The 16,853-nt window shown below is 33.2% G+C and overlaps 1 protein-coding gene across 1 annotated transcript; it reads right to left on the reverse strand.

Moving 5' to 3' along the window:
* Window positions 1–3,454: 3,454 nt before the first annotated feature.
* On the reverse strand, window positions 3,455–6,886 carry LOC140883501 (N-alpha-acetyltransferase MAK3-like). Its single transcript, XM_073290001.1, has 6 exons — window positions 6,710–6,886; window positions 6,426–6,497; window positions 4,733–4,924; window positions 4,476–4,596; window positions 4,015–4,070; window positions 3,455–3,899 (listed from the first exon to the last, which is right to left on the reverse strand). The coding sequence occupies exons 3-6, from the start codon at window positions 4,901–4,903 to the stop codon at window positions 3,675–3,677; spliced, it is 573 nt and encodes a 190-aa protein (XP_073146102.1). The 5' UTR covers window positions 4,904–4,924; window positions 6,426–6,497; window positions 6,710–6,886; the 3' UTR covers window positions 3,455–3,674.
* Window positions 6,887–16,853: the final 9,967 nt, after the last annotated feature.

The raw sequence follows: 16,853 nt of genomic DNA on the forward strand, positions 1-16,853 counted from the left end.
TGATAGAATTTGGCTTGGTCTCAGGCGGCTGACAAGCGTGCCCGGCATCCACCTAATTCCATTTTTCTCCTTTTTTTTAATTTTAATTTTAATTAATACTTTTTTACTCCAGATTTTAAATTATTTATAAATTTTAAAAATTTATATGCTTTTTTTTTAAACAAAAAAATTATATGCTTGTTAATAATTTTATTAAATAAAAATATATTATTTTAGACTTCAAAAATAGTGAAGTCATAGTGTGTTCGTGATAGTAATAACGTGATACTCTTATATCAGTAGGTACCGTTTGGTTGAAAGAAGGATTAATAATACATAGACAAGTAATATAATATAATAAATAAATAATTAATAATGATATTAAATATAGTATTTAATTTGATCGATAGATTATAGTTTATTTGATTTGATTGATTAAATTTTATATAAAAATATTAAATGACTATTAATATTAAATAAAATATAAATAATATTATTTATAAGAGGTAATAGAGTAATTTAAATTCAATGATTTGATTTATGTAAAATAAATAATTAATAGATTAGTAAAATTCATTTTGATACACGAACTATTGATAAAATGTCAAATTGATACATGAACTATTGAAAATGGTTTAATTGATACATAATCAACTTATAAGGTTAATTTTAACATTCACCCACATTATTTTAAAGTCTAATATTTTTGTTAAATTAAAATAGATACACAATTCATTTTTAAAAATTATCTTATTAATACAATTATAAACATAAATTTATATTTATTTAAATTTTATTTTATAGAAAAAAGATCGTACTCATTGTACGAAACATTGTAAATATTATTAATGCAAACATGGACACACACACACACACACACACATATATATATATATATATATATATATATATATATATATAACAATTGATAAATTATATATATAAAAATAATATATAATAAAAGATATATATTTTTCTCTTTATCTATGTTATAATATTATTCTTATATTAATCAATTTTTTTAGCCAGATATTAATCAAATTAAAAATTATATATATGTGTGTGTATTTCATTTATAATCTATAAATTTTACGTTAAAATATTTTTTTGTATAATGATATATAATTTTTTTTATAATATATTAATTAGTAAATATGAATTTATATTTACAATTGTAATTAATAATATAATTTAAAAGACAAAAATATATATGTAGTTCAATTAATCAATTTAATAACAATATTCAATTTAAAAGCAATTTAAGTAAAGGGCAAAATTGACTTTTGAGTTTGATATATACCAATTAAATCATTTTCAATAGTTCATGTATCAATTTGACATTTTATCAATAGTTCATGTACCAAAATAATTTTTATTCATTAATAGATGGATAAATAATATGACGAAAAAAACGTGTGATTGAATGAAATAAGTTATACATGGATTAATAATACAGTGTACCGGATATTTAAATTTCATGATTTATTAATTATAATTATCTACATTTACATTTATTTTTACTATTATATAATATATATTTATGCGTGTTAATTGTTATAATATATATTTAAACAACTCATAATAGCTACTTTGATTTGTCCAGGTAACAATAAATTTTATTTTCGCATTGATATCTGCGAAATTTGATAAATACTTTTGATGATATAAAATTATTAATAATTTACACACATTTTTCTCCATCTTCTTATCTTTTTTTCCCTTTTTCAATATTTTTTTCTTCAAATAGTTAAAAAAAGTGAACTCGTCAAAATCATAGTTACTATTATATATATTTTCTATCTGAAAATTAGCAAATTAGTCTTGTATATTGACATGTTTTTGGTTTTGATCTTGTATAGTTATGTTTGGAAAATGGTACAATAACTTGACTTTGTTTTGGATTATATTTCTATAAGTTGTCATGTTTGAAAAAAAATGTACAATAAAGGTCCGTTTGAAGTTGAAGATAAGATAAATAATATAGAGATAAATAATATTTTATAATAAAAAACGATAGTTAATATAAAATTTGATTTGATTGATTATGGTTTGTTTGATTTGATTATATATTATATAAAAATAGTAAATTAATATTTTATCCTTGTAATAATTAATAAAAATATGAATAGTATTATTTATAAAGGGTAATATAGTAATTTAAATTCAATGATTTGATTGATGTAACATAAATAATTTATGATTTGATTGATGTGAGATAAATAATTGAAAGATGGATAAATAATATGACAAAAAAACATGAGATAGATAAAATAATCTATATGTAGACTATTTATCTACCACTTCAAACACACCCTAACTTGACTTTTTTATACAATAACTTTACTTTTTTTTTTTTGGATTTTACCATGTGTCACCGGAACTCGAGAGAGCTGTTGGATTTTGCTATATAAGATTTCGCATACGTAGCACCTTTTAACTATCACGTGAAGTAAATTGAGTTTCACATAAGAAAAAGTAACTATAAAAAATAAAAAATATAAATATAAAAGAAAATACATAAATCATTTAACTCAAACAAATTTTCACATAAACAAAAACTTAATCAAGTCGATCGGTCCTATTGATCTTAACAAAAAGAATTTAAATGGCTAAATTTTCTATCACATGGCTTGACAAATAGATACATTGTCCGTTATTTACTTCAACAATAATTGTATTAATTAAAACCAAAATATAACAACAATTTCTTGGATTTTATTATTTAAGAGGGGTAGGAATTTGGACTCAATCGTTAAATTAGATTTTTGTTTGTGCAAAGATTTGTTTGAGGTAAATGATTCACATATTTTTGTTTATATATTAGTTTAGGTCTTTTTGTTTAGCTTCTTTTTTCATAGTTTTTTATAGTTAATTTTGTTTATGTGGAACCCAAATTATGTCATATGATAATTAATAGGTGTCAAGTAAGTGAAATCTTATGTCAACTAAGCAAAACCTGATAGCTACCTCGAGTTCTGGCGACGCAGAATAAAATAAAAAAAGTCAAGTTATTGTACATTTTCCCAAACATGACAACAGATAGGACCAAAACCCAAAAAAAAAAAGTCAAGTTGTTGTATTTTTTTCTCAAACATGACAATATACAAGATCAAAATCCAAAAAAAAAAAAACCAAGTTATTGTACATTTTCCCAAACACGACAACATACATGACTATAATCCAAAACAAAGCCAAGTTATTGTATCATTTCCCAAACATGACAACATACAAGAACAAAACAAAAAACAGGCCAATATATACGACTAATTTACTAATTTTCCCTTTTCTATCAGTAGCATCTCTGGATAGTATCACTTAAGTCCGACACAATAAGAAAATATGATGTCTAAATTTTTTTAGCATGGCTAACTAATTAGAGACTTTATACTTATATTATTTAAATTAGTTTTCGACTTGCTGCAAAACTAAACAGCTAGATAATTCGGAAGAATTCTTCATAAAAGCAGGGGCAAAAACAAAATTCTCTTCATTTGTCAAAGGAATACGATAAGTGACTGATACAACATATGTAAAAGTAAAAAACAAAAACTTTTCACAAATTTTTTTTTATAAAAAAAAAAAAAAAAGAAGGAAGAAGAATAAATTACCTACGATTTTTGTTCATGCACACCAAGACACAAATATCAAGTGTGTACAACCTTCAGTTCCCATCTCAACATGGAACTCAAGCTGCACTAGTTGGCTGAATCTGCTTCAGGTGTCATCCCATGATCAGTCAAGCTGGTCGCGTTTGTGGGCTCGTAGTAGTTTGGTGGGTCCATACGAGGAAACATTAGCTTGAGCCTGAAAGCGTCAACCCCATTCAAGTAATATCGGAAAAGCCTCTTTGCTCGAATAAACCCCAGACGACCATATAGCGCTAGTGCTCCTTTATTTGTAACTTCTGCTTCTAATGTCACCTGTAGAAAAACACAAAGAAAGAAATGATATTGTTGCATCAACAACCAGAGTAGATGTTATTACACATTCAGTTAAGAAGCCATGTTCGAACAATTTACATATATGAATACCTACCTCTTCACAACCTGATTCCATCATCACTTTAATTGATCTAGTAACAAGTTCAGTAGCTGCCAAAAACAAAGTTATTCGTTAAAAATATCTATTGATAAGGGTATTTCCCAACTAGTTGAATTTATCAAACCTTTTCAAGTTTCAACAGTGTGTTGCCTAGGAATCAACAACACCCCACAGGTGTCTTTGATAGAAAGAAATAAAAAAGGGTAGCGGTCCCCAATGAAACAAAGCACCAAAGTTTGTATGCAATAAATTAACAATCTCAGCATAGAAGTTTGAACGAAAATTGTTATCAAAAAACTAGAAAATAGTATTCAATGTATTAGTAGTTGTCTTTTTCACCTAGACATCTTGACTCGGTTTAATTAGGTCACATATTGAGATCGATAGTAAAAAGTAAATGAAAATATAAAAAAAAAGGTTATAGTGCACATGAACGATACAGCACTAATACACACCAATTCCTCTGCCTCGATAAGGATTGATAACTACAAGCATGGCTATATATCCTCTGAAAGTATGGCGATGATCTCCCATCTTGCACACCACTGTCCCCACGCATTTGCCTTTGTGGAATGCCTATCGATGAATATAATCGAAGTAATTCCTCGGCCAGCCAAGTTAAGTCAGATATAAAAATAAATAAATAAATAAAAAATCTCCTGAAATTGATACAATAAATGCAGGAGAGACGTAAATTAATATCACAACTTACAAGGAAAGATAGTTGTGGCCAGAGATAGACAAAGTATCTGTAAGTGAAGATGGAATACGGTTCACTCAGCTCCTTATCAACCAAGTCCATTATGAGGGGCAGGTGGTGCTCCCCACCGTAGCTGACATATTCTATCTCCGACACATCAAATTCTGCTTTTGTCTGCTCCATCTCCCGCAGCAGCCGCCGTCACTGCAAGAAAAGAATCACTGACGCCAAAGCCTTGAAGATTTTTTTTTCATGGGGTTGGATGATTAAAGTTTCATTGGAAATAATGCCTTTCTACTTTCCCAATATAAGTTTCTAGCCACTTGCCCACTTTTGAATAACCCCAGTCCCCATCCTTAGGTCTCTTTTTTCCTTTGTACTATTCCGTACTTCTCAAGTTTTGTGTTGCTATGAAGAATGACTCATTTTTTTCCGTATCTTGCTGGTTTCGAGCAGACTTTCTATCTCAATTTGTACAAACAAGAAGCCACGTCGCTTTTTACCCATTAAACACACCAACACTTAATTTAAGTCCACATATTGTGTTCCTTATGAAACTAGTATAGCTTTCCATGTTTTGATATGCATATGAAATTCTTGGAAGCTGTTCAACTATCTTTCCCTTCACTCTCTTCTAATTATTTTAACTTTTTTATTATTATTAATTAATATTGACAGGATAAGATGCAATTTTTCTGCCTTTCCCACCAAATTTAAAATTCCAGCGCTCGAACAGAATATCTCAGCTCATACAATTTTTCTCAAGCATACCAGAACAGTGCTACGTTCTCAGCTGTTTGGGAGCACATTACTAACAAAAAGGAGCCAATACCATGATAAATTGTTATGATTATTGGTTATATGCAGGTTAATGACAGGCCCTTCCGTATTCTGCTTGTATGAAGCTCACCTAATATCTTCTGTTTATTCCAGTTAGTTACTAAAATCCTTATGCCCTTGCAGGACGGATAAGCCAAAAGCAAGGGATCGAAAATAACGCTCACCTTTCTTCATTATCCTTGTTAGTAGATGAGAACATCGGAGATAGAGATTGGAGTTGCTTAGAAGATTGCTACTCTCACAGGATATGAATCAATAAAGATGATAGAATGCAAACAATGTATTTTGATAACTAGACAAGAATTGAGATTGGAAATGAGAAGATTGTTACTCTTTCAAGGAAATGTTCAGTGAGAGAGACTGGCCCAACAGGGATATCAAATAATAAACATAAAGAAATACAAATAGTAGATGATGTTATAGCTTATAGCAGCAGAAAATGGAGATTAAAGGAAAACAAAAAGCAGATAGCAATTATGAACTATGATAAAAACAAAAGACATGAAGATAAAGGAAGAAAGAAATTGATACGACGATTTAGTTTTAAACAATGAATGTATGGCGTATGCTGACTAAGAAAAAATAAGAAAGGCTAAATCTTCCACTGCAGTGTGATAAAATGGTTTAGATATGCAAAAAAAATTACATGTTCATGTATATTATTAGAGAACGAAAATATTTAGCAATAGTTTTTTTCTCGGTGACTGCTTTGCCACTTAAGCGTAATATTATCCCCCATTCAACTGTAAACACTGAAAGTCTCCTATCCAACAAAAGCGCATAAAGTCGCATACTTGCGTATTTCGCGATTCATGAAGAACATTCAACAAACAGATGAAAGACAATAAACATAAATATTACGTACCTTGAAAGCACGCCTCCAAGCCAAGGCCTTGTCTTTCCAATAACGAACATTCAAGAATTGCTCCACGTCAAGCTTCATGGTAACGAAAAAAAACGACACTTAAATATACATACTATCAAGAAAGTAAAACAGCACTCTCTACGAACAGCAAACAACTAATTCAGGCTTCTATTAAAATTGTTCTCCGAAACTAGAACAGTGCATATTTCACTTTTACTTTTAAAAATTAAATTACATAAACAAATATAGCAGAAATCTGTAGCGTAGTTATTACTAATTGGTACCTGAATAGGAGACAAAATGTTGATTGCAAAACTTCTCTTTTCGACCACAGGCGGAACTTTTCGGTTGAATCGATAAATAGAGATGTTCGATTGATGCAGAGGAGATATTCGCGGAAGCGATTGAGAGAGAAGATGTGCGGCAACAGCAAATGGGTTAAGGTTTTCGATTTTACCCTGATTTCCTTGTTAACGAATAACGACCCTTGTTTCCTTTTGAGATTATTATTTCCTTTTTCAAAGTGTTAATTAATTAATTAATTACTTAATTCAAACAACTTCCGAATGAATTGATTTTTTTTTTTTTTTTTTTTACGTGTGAATCCGCAATCGCTATCTTTCGATGTGTTATTGGTAAATCTTCGGACTAACGCAGTAACGCAATAATCTGCAAACTATGCTAGTCAGGTAAACCACATTAGGCAAGCCCTGTGTGACAGGCTAGTCCAAGAAGGTGTTAACAAATGAATCGAATTCCTGAACTATGACCAAAAGTTCACCTACTCCACCAATTTGGACACCCTCTTAGGAGACCGAATGAATTGAATTTGAATCAGTATATGGAAGTCAATAGAGCGTTTACATGAAATTGTATAAGGATAGATTAAAATTTGATTGTTAATATAATTTGATAGGATATTAAGTGATTATGAAAAAATAAAAATATGCTTAGTTTAATGGATTAAATTTGTGACTGTTTTTTTCTCTTTTCATCGTGTACAAGTGTATAATCTTGACTAAAATTTAAGATCGAGAATCAATTGTAAATCTCATTATTAACGAGCTTAAAAATTTATAATGATTTTTAATTTTGCAACTAAACATAAGATTAATCTGTATTAATTATGTTGTCATTTATTTATCAAAACAAGTAAACGCAGTGCATTTGTTTCTTTTTTATTATTTTTATTAAATAATTTATTCCTATTTTTAAAAATAATGACAATAATTTTTTATACAATTTGTGGAGATATAAATAATATTTTTCTCGATGTCGGATTATGTCAATATGTCAAACTCATCAATTCGATGAACCGATGAGATGATAATTTTTTTTGAATATCCATGAATAAATTTAAACTATACAATATAATGAGCATGGTATGAACCCTTTAAAATAGCCACTTGGTCAAATTATTTATAACTATCATCTTTCAATTATATTTTTTAATTTAAAAAAATAAAAATATATACAATATAATAATGCATGAACACGTTAAAATAACCACATTGGTCAAATTAATAGATAGACAAAAATGTTCTTGCTATTATAACTATCATCTTTTAATTATATTTTTCAATTTAAAAATATAAAAAATATTTATTATTTTTAGATATAATATAAAATATTTATGCACGCGAATTTTCGCGTGCGTAGATTACAAGTAATTTATAGTCTCTCAATATAAAGTAGAATAAAAACTAAAACTTTCTAAATTATAAATTTAAGTATGATATTTAGTAAGATTTAATTTAAAACTATTTGACTTTTTATTAAATTTAAAGTTATAACTCTTGATTTGATATGTAATTTAGTGGATTTAAAATTCATCCATTAGTCATGTCATTTGAAATCTCATCGTTGTCTTCTCGCCTATGTCTAAAATGTGAACACTAAAAAATCCAAGCTCGTATGACCACGACTTTATCCTCGCACACAAAAATTTGATGACACGATGAATATTCAAGAAAAAATGAAAAGTATTGTTTAAGAATTGAAACATTAATTAAAGAAATAACTTACGAATTGTTAAACGATTCAAAATTCGTTCGGTTAGATAATATATTTTGAGATTATAATGTATTATTATTTTTTATTAGTTAATTCTATATAAACCGTGTTTGAGATCGCTTAGCAAAAATTTTTATCATTTATTTAACAAAATATAATGTTTTTTTAGCATTTCTTTCAGTAATTTTTTTTTTTTGAAAGACATGCAAAAAAATATTTTAAAAACAATCTCGAATACAACCATACGCCCAACTTATTTTTCACTAAGAGGGTGTTTGACTAATCTTATTAAAAAGAGCTTATAAGCTCCTAGTGCTTAAAAGCTGCTTTACGAGCTTATAAGCTGATAGAACTTATTTTAAAAATAAGCTGTTAAAGTGTTTGGGTAAACTTATTTTAAACAACTTAAAGATATTGATATGTTTGGTATTATCAAATCTTTATATTGTCAAAATTACCAAAAATGGTATAATTCTATGAAAATTAAATTTTGGGTTATACACATACGAAAATAGTTTTAGAATAAACATATATTAAAAAATAAAATTGTTTTAATATTTTACTTTAGAAAAATTTATGTGATTTCTAATTTTAAAAAAAATAATATTTAATATTTAATGGGTGAAGGAAATAATCGAGATTTATGAAAATATTCAAGGATATTTTAGAGAGGTAGAATATTAAAAATAAGATATTTTTGAAAAAAGTACATTCCCCCTTACTTTTTTAAAAACAACTTATAAGCTGTCAAACAACTTATTTTGACAGCTTATAAGCTGTTATTAAAAATTTTTGCCAAACAAAATTTTAGAGCTTAAAAGCTCCAAAACAGCCTATAAGTTGTTTGCAAGAGCTTTTAAACTCTCCCAAACACCCTCTAAGTTTTAAAATTTTAACCTCTATTTTTTATTTATATTCATTGTAAATTTCAGTTACGTGTTTATCGGACCTCAGATGAGAACAAGATCATAAACAAAAATATTGGATTTGCAAGATCTAGACATTATAAGATCCCGTCATTTTATTAGTATTTAGGTTATGTTTTATAAAAATCAATGAAGTAATATGTTTCTGCTACCGTAAGTCAAATAAAATGAATATATTACAAGTCAAACCCCATAACAACCTTGAATTTACACTATCTGTTATTGTTGTGATCTTTACTATCTATCATATATTGCTTGAGGATTGAACATCTCATGTCACAAATACTATTGTGAAACGATCTTACGTGTAAATTTTGTGAGAAAAATCTTTTAATTGGATCATTCATTATATTGTATTTATTTTTTTATGTCAAAAATATGATTCTTTTATTATAAATATGAGCATGTTTGATTCGTATCACGAATAAAGATTCGTGAATCTGTTTTACAAAAGACCGACTCATCTCATACTTATGGTACATGACACAATATTTTATTTCTAGCTTTACGGTTGTGCTTAGATTCGAAACTACGAATTTCAAGTTCATGAATTTAAAATTCAGCTGATTGCTTTTGACGAATTTATATTGGATGATTTTTAAATATACCACACCATTAACTCATATAAATACAATAGTAATTACGATGAATTTAAAACCGATACGAGATATTTACACCCTATCATTCAAATCCATCCCAAAACTAGATATATATCTAAGTGTAACTTTTGATTGTTAATAATAATTTGTTATTGAATCAAGAGATTTGAATATATGGATTTTGTTGAAAATATATTATATTATATTAAAATTGTTGAAAATTGAGTTGTATTATTTTGAAAATTAGTGTGTGATGATGTAGATGATGATGATTTAATTTTTGGACTAATTTCCCATTGAGATCTATAAATAGGTCTCTCCATTTGTGTAGAAAAACACAATTTGAGAGAATAAATTTAAAGTGTGAAGTTTGAGAATATTTTGAGTTTTTGAGTTTTATAAATTTTACTTTTCACAACACGTTATCAGCACGATCGCTCGAAGGTTCTCTATAATTTTCGACGCTCCAAAATACAAGAAGAAGTCAAAAATATTCAACAAGTAAGAATTTTTATTTTACTGTTTATATATTTTTATTGTGTATATATTAATATATAATATCATGTTATGAATTTTTAAAAAAAATTTGTTATAAATCCTGGGAGGATGTTATGTAGTGACCCTGCATGGTATCACCTACTAACTGACAACTAATAGCATGCATTAAACTTAATACAGCAAAATAACTTAACAGAGTAAAACATGCGGAAACAAAATCATAATTTACATATCAGCTTAGTAACATAATCCAGGCTTAAATCTGTAGTGATACAACCAAATCGAAATCTTAAACAGTAAACATTATACAGCTATATCGAATATTGATGTATAATAAAATCCTCAAAGCTCCTGCTCCCTAGTCCTGTCTTGAACTACCAGCTCCGTCCATCCTGCGACCTGCCCCATGGAATAGGGTGTCCAAGATAACAACTAGGACGTGAGCGCTAACGCCCAGTACATAGACATGAGTAAACATATGTATATAGTGCATGCAACATGATGACTGATACAGGGTCATCTGAAAAATCATGCTCAGAACCGACGCCACATGAGTGCTGCCACCGCACGGATCAACCTCTGGGTGCAACCACACTCGTCTAGTACACCAGAGTAGACAGACATAAATGCCCCCGCCGTCGGGGTACTCTCAGTGACAGACTATCGAGTATAGAGCTGAGCGGCTCTATAGTCAGGTATAACAAGGTATAGGCTCAACGTGTATATGCACATGACATATGGATATAGAAAGCGGTAAATCATATATCATGCCATATAATAATGCCAAATAAATGCAACATATAAACATGTATACTTGCTGGCAATCTCAGTCAATGTGTATGTACCTCTAGGCTAGTTCAAGTATAATAGGATCCTAGGTTCCAAGCCTATATTCAAAAGTTCACCGTATCACTACATAATTTCTATAAGCCTTAACTAAGCTAATAAGTACTCCCAAAACTTAAATAGATTCCCGGACCATACCTTCGTCCGTAGTTAGCCCTTTGGAGTCGCTAGTCCCGGATGACTATAACCACACCTTGGTTATTCCAGAACCTCTATTATAACCGATAGGGCCCTCAAGTGTATAACTCACATTATATAACTGAAGAAAGAAACTCGGGAATTCATATTTCAGAAATGAATCTGAGAAGCCCTATTTATAGGCAAAATTCTCGGCTAGGATCGAAACTTCCGATTTCGGGATCGGAGCTTCCGATCCAGCTCATTGCGTGCATGCAGGACACGCCAGGATCGGAACTTCCGATCCGACGATCGGAGCTTCCGATCTCACCCCCGATCAACACTTGTCAAAACTCGCGGCTGAGTCATCGGGCAAAGCTGGCAGCCGGAGATCGGAACTTCCGTTCCTGGATCGGAGCTTCCGATCTCGGTGCTTCCGCTGAGCTTCCGAAGTGGCTGGGATCGGAACTTCCGATCTGGGTTCGGAGCTTCCGATCCGGCCCAAAGTCAAAAGCCCAAATTCTCTTCCGAAGTCCAATAACACTCCGAAATTACTAATCCTTAATCATGTTTAACATATTATTATCTTAAAATGGAACCTGGGTTACTACATTCTCCCCACCTTTAGATATTTCGTCCGCGAAATAACATCTAAAGACAAAATCAAGATAAAAATATGAAACATCAAACCATATTTTATTACAACAACTGTAATTACATCTTACATGGTAAATCAAAAGTACAAAGCAAACAACTCAGGATATTCCGCTTGCATACGACTCTCAGTTTCCCAAGTTGCTTCTTCAACACCTCGGCGCTGCCACTGTACCATCACGAGTGGTATAGTCTTGTTACGAAGAACTTTCTCCTTCCTGTCTAGGATACGGATTGGTCGTTCAACAAAAGACAGATCTGGCTCTAGCTGAATATCAGTAGATTGAATCACATGAGAATCATCAGCTATATACTATCGAAGCAACGACACATGAAAAACATTATGTATACTGGAAAGATTTGGCGGTAACGCCAGACGATATGCAACATCTCCGATCTTTTCCAGTATCTGGAAAGGCCCAATGAAATGAGAAGACAACTTGCCTTTCACGCCGAATCTCATCACCTTCCTGAAAGGTGATACTCGAAGGAACACATATTCACCAGGCTCAAACTGAAGTGGCCTGCGACGAATATTAGCATAACTGGCTTGTCTATTTTGAGCAACTTTGATCCTATGCTTGATCAAATCTACCTTGTCTACAATCTGCTGCACCAATTCAGGACCCTCGACTTGCCATTTCCCAACTTCATCCCAGAATAACGGAGTACGACACCGTCGACCGTACAATGCCTTGAAAGGTTCCATATCAATACTACGATGATAACTGTTATTGTAGGCAAATTCGATCAAAGGTAACTGATCCTGCCAAGATAGGCCAAAGTCCATGACAGAAGAACGTAGCATATCCTCCAATGTACGAATCGTCCGCTCTGACTGTCCGTCAGTCTCCGGATGATATGCAGTGCTCAAACTCAGAGTGGTACCTAACGCCTCCTGAAAACCACCCCAAAAACGTGAGGTAAATCGCGGGTCTCTATCACTAACTATGCTCAATGAAATCCCATGCAATCGCACTATCTCCTGGATATATAAGCGTGCCATGCAATCATAAGAATACTCCCGGTTGTAAGGAATAAAGTGTGCTGATTTTGTCAAACGGTCAACGACAACCCAGATAGCATCACACTGACGTATAGTCATAGGCAAGTGGGTAACAAAATCCATAGTCACGTGCTCCCACTTCCATTCGGGAATCTCAAGATTCTGTAGTAATCCACCTGGTCGTCGATGTTCAGCCTTGACCTATTGACAAACCAAACATCTCGAAACAAATTGATACACACTCCTCTTCATCCCTTTTCACCAGAATCTAGTTCGCAAGTCCTTATACATTTTCATGCTACCAGGATGAACTGATGATCGACTCCTTTGAGCTTGAGAAAGAATATTATTCTTGAGCTCCGCATCATTAGGTACAACCACTCGATTAGATAAGTACAATAAACCATCTGCCTGAAAATGGAATCCAGATGTATTAACTCCATTGGCTAGACGTGCCAAACGCTAAGTCTTAACATCAGATATCTGAGCATCTCTGATCCGAGAATACAATGATGGCTCAGATAGAATAGTATATAATCGAATCCCATTTCTCCCTTTCTTGTGCTTGAGCGTAAAACTCAATGAACAGCACTCTTGAATCATATGAGATATTTCACTAGTCTGAAGTGCAAAAAGTCTCACCTGCCGACTCAAGGCATCAGCAGTAAGATTAACAGAACCTGGATGATATTTGATTTCACAATCATAATCCTTCAGAAGATCCATCCAGCGTCTCTGTCGCATACTCAACTCCGCCTGAGTAAATAAATATTTCAGACTCTTGTGATCCGTGAATATCTCAAATTTCTCGCCATAAAGATAATGTCTCCAAATCTTGAGCGCAAATACAATGGCGGCCAACTCGAGATCATGCACTGGATAGTTAGTCTCATGCGTCTTCAACTGTCGAGAAGCATAGGCAATAACATGTCCATGTTGTGTCAAAACACATCCTAACCCCTGACCAGAGGCATCAGTATAGACAACATAACCTCCTGATCCAGAAGGTAGAGCTAGCACAGGTGCAGTAGTAAGACGTCTACGCAGCTCATGAAATGACTCTTCACAATCCGAGGACCATATGAAGGCAACATCTTTTCGTGTAAGCTGTGTCAAAGGCCTTGCCAACTGTGCAAAATTCTCGATGAACCGACGGTAATATCCAGCTAGACCCAAGAAACTACGAATCTCAGCAACCGGCGTCGGACGAGACCAGTTCAGCACTGCCTCTATCTTACTAGGATAAACAGATATCCCTTTATTAGAAATCACATGACCGAGAAACACTACCCGATCAAGCCAGAATTCACACTTGCTCAATTTCGCATACAGCTGATTATCTCGTAACGTCTGTAAAACAATCCTAAGATGCTGTGCATGCTCATCCTTGTCATGAGAATAGATAAGAATATCATAAATGAAGACGATGACAAATCTATCCAGATACTCTCGAAATATCTGATTCATCAGATTCATGAAGACTGCCGGTGCATTCGTAAAACCGAATGACATCACCAGAAATTCATAATGCCCGTATCTGGTCCTGAAAGCAGTCGTAGATATATCTGAGTCTCGTACCCGCATATGATGGTATCCAGATCTCATATCTATCTTAGAATAAACAGAAGTACCCTGTAGTTGATCGAACAGATCATCAATCCGCGGCAAAGGATACTTATTCTTGATGGTGACACGATTCAACTGCCTGTAATCAATACACAGTCGCATCGATCCATCCTTCTTCTTGACAAACAAAACAGGTGCTCCCCACGGAGAAACACTCGGACGAATATATCCCTTATCAAGCAGATCCTGTAACTGCTGTTTCAATTCCCTCATCTCTAACGGTGCCAGACGATAAGGTGCTCGGGATATAGGCGTAGTTTCTGGTATTAAATCAATACCAAATTCAACCTCTCGCACCGGAGGAAAACCAAGAATTTCATCAGGGAATACATCAGGAAACTCGCTGACAACCGGTAACTGATCAATACCCTTTCTACTCGTGGACATATCAACTGCATAGATGAGGTAGCCATCCCTACCTGACTCCAAAACATGACATGCCTTCAGAGCCGAAACAAGTGGCATCGGAGGTCGCGCACCCTCACCATAAAAATACCAGCTATCACCCTCAACCGGATGAAACTGTACCAGACGCTGATAACAATCCACAGTGGCGTGATACAAAGTCAGCATATCTATTCCCAAGATACAGTCAAAATCTGTCATCGCTAATATCATCAAATTAGCCGATAACGTATTACCCTCAAACTCCAGAAGGCAACCCATCACTAGACGCTTAGTTACTATCTCTTGCTCCAACGGAGTAGATACAACTAAATCCATATCTAATGATACATAAGGTAATCTATGTCTCTTAACAAAGCGACTAAAAATAAAGGAATGCGATGCTCCAGTATCAATTAATACAAGTGCAGGAATACCACATAACAGAAAGGTATCTGCCAACATGCGATCGCTTCCCTCAGTAGCCTGCTCCTGAGACAGAGCAAACACCTGCCCTTGAGTCTGGGGACGATAACCAGAAGAACTCTGTGGTGCTGGTTGCTGACGTGGAACAATAGAAGCCTGAGATCCAACCTGTGATCCCGATCCACTAGCAGAACCTATGCGCTGAGAACAATATCTCCGCAGATGTCCCTGCTGACCGCAAATATAACAAGCACCAGTAGCTCTCCGACATGAAGCTGCAGGATGCTTCCCTCCACAATGGCTACAAAATTCCTCCTCCTTCTTCTTCTTCCCAAAACAGAATGTACCTCGTGAACCACGAGAACCAGACGAAGTACTAGGAGTAGAAGAAGACGTAGGTACAGATTGCACAACAGATTGAGCTCGAGGCTCAAAAGATCCACTAGGTTGTCCTGGCATCATCAACTGTGCCCGCCTATTGCTAGTCTCCACAAGACGGCAACGGTTCACCAAAGTCTCAAAAGATACCGGGTCATTACAGACGACAACCTGAGAGTAGATATCTTGGTTCAAACCTTGTAAAAAGATATCATATTTCGACGCATCACTCTCATTGATATGGGGACTGAAAGGTAGCAGATCAAGAAATCGTTGCTGATATTGATCAATAGTCATTGATCCTTGCCTCAGAGTAAGCAACTTCATCGATCGTGCTTGGCGAACAGCCGGAGGAAAATACAATTTCTGGAACTCCCGATAGAAATCCCCCCAAGTCACCTGTCCTCTCTCAGTACGTGTCTGAGCAGCTTTGGCATCCCACCAAAAACGTGCTCGATCTTCTAGAACAAATTCTAGAACTTCCAATTTATGATCCTCAGTACAATCGAAAGCACGAAAAGTACTCTCGAGTTTAGACATCCAACTCCTCGTCTGTTCAGGATTCTCGCCTCCCACCAAGGGTTTCGGTCCTACTTGCATGAACTTATTGATAGAGTAGCGATGTCTACCCTCATGATGACGATGTTGATCATCATGATGATGATGGCGACGATGATGATGACCCCCTCCCTGGCCAACACTACCGTGACTCTCGTCAGCCATATCCTGAAAATAATTGCACATTAAAATCCCAAATGCGCAAGAATTACTCAAGACTAAACTAAATCCCAAGTACTAATCCCAAAATCTAAGCATGCTCTGATACCAAAAATGTAGTGACCCTGCATGGTATCATCTACTAACTGACAACTAATAGCATGCATTAAACTTAATACAGCAAAATAACTTAACAGAGTAAAACATGCGGAAACAAAATCATAATTTACATATCAGC

This window comes from Henckelia pumila, chromosome 2, assembly GCF_033568475.1.
Source record: "Henckelia pumila isolate YLH828 chromosome 2, ASM3356847v2, whole genome shotgun sequence".
NCBI lineage: Eukaryota > Viridiplantae > Streptophyta > Magnoliopsida > Lamiales > Gesneriaceae > Henckelia > Henckelia pumila.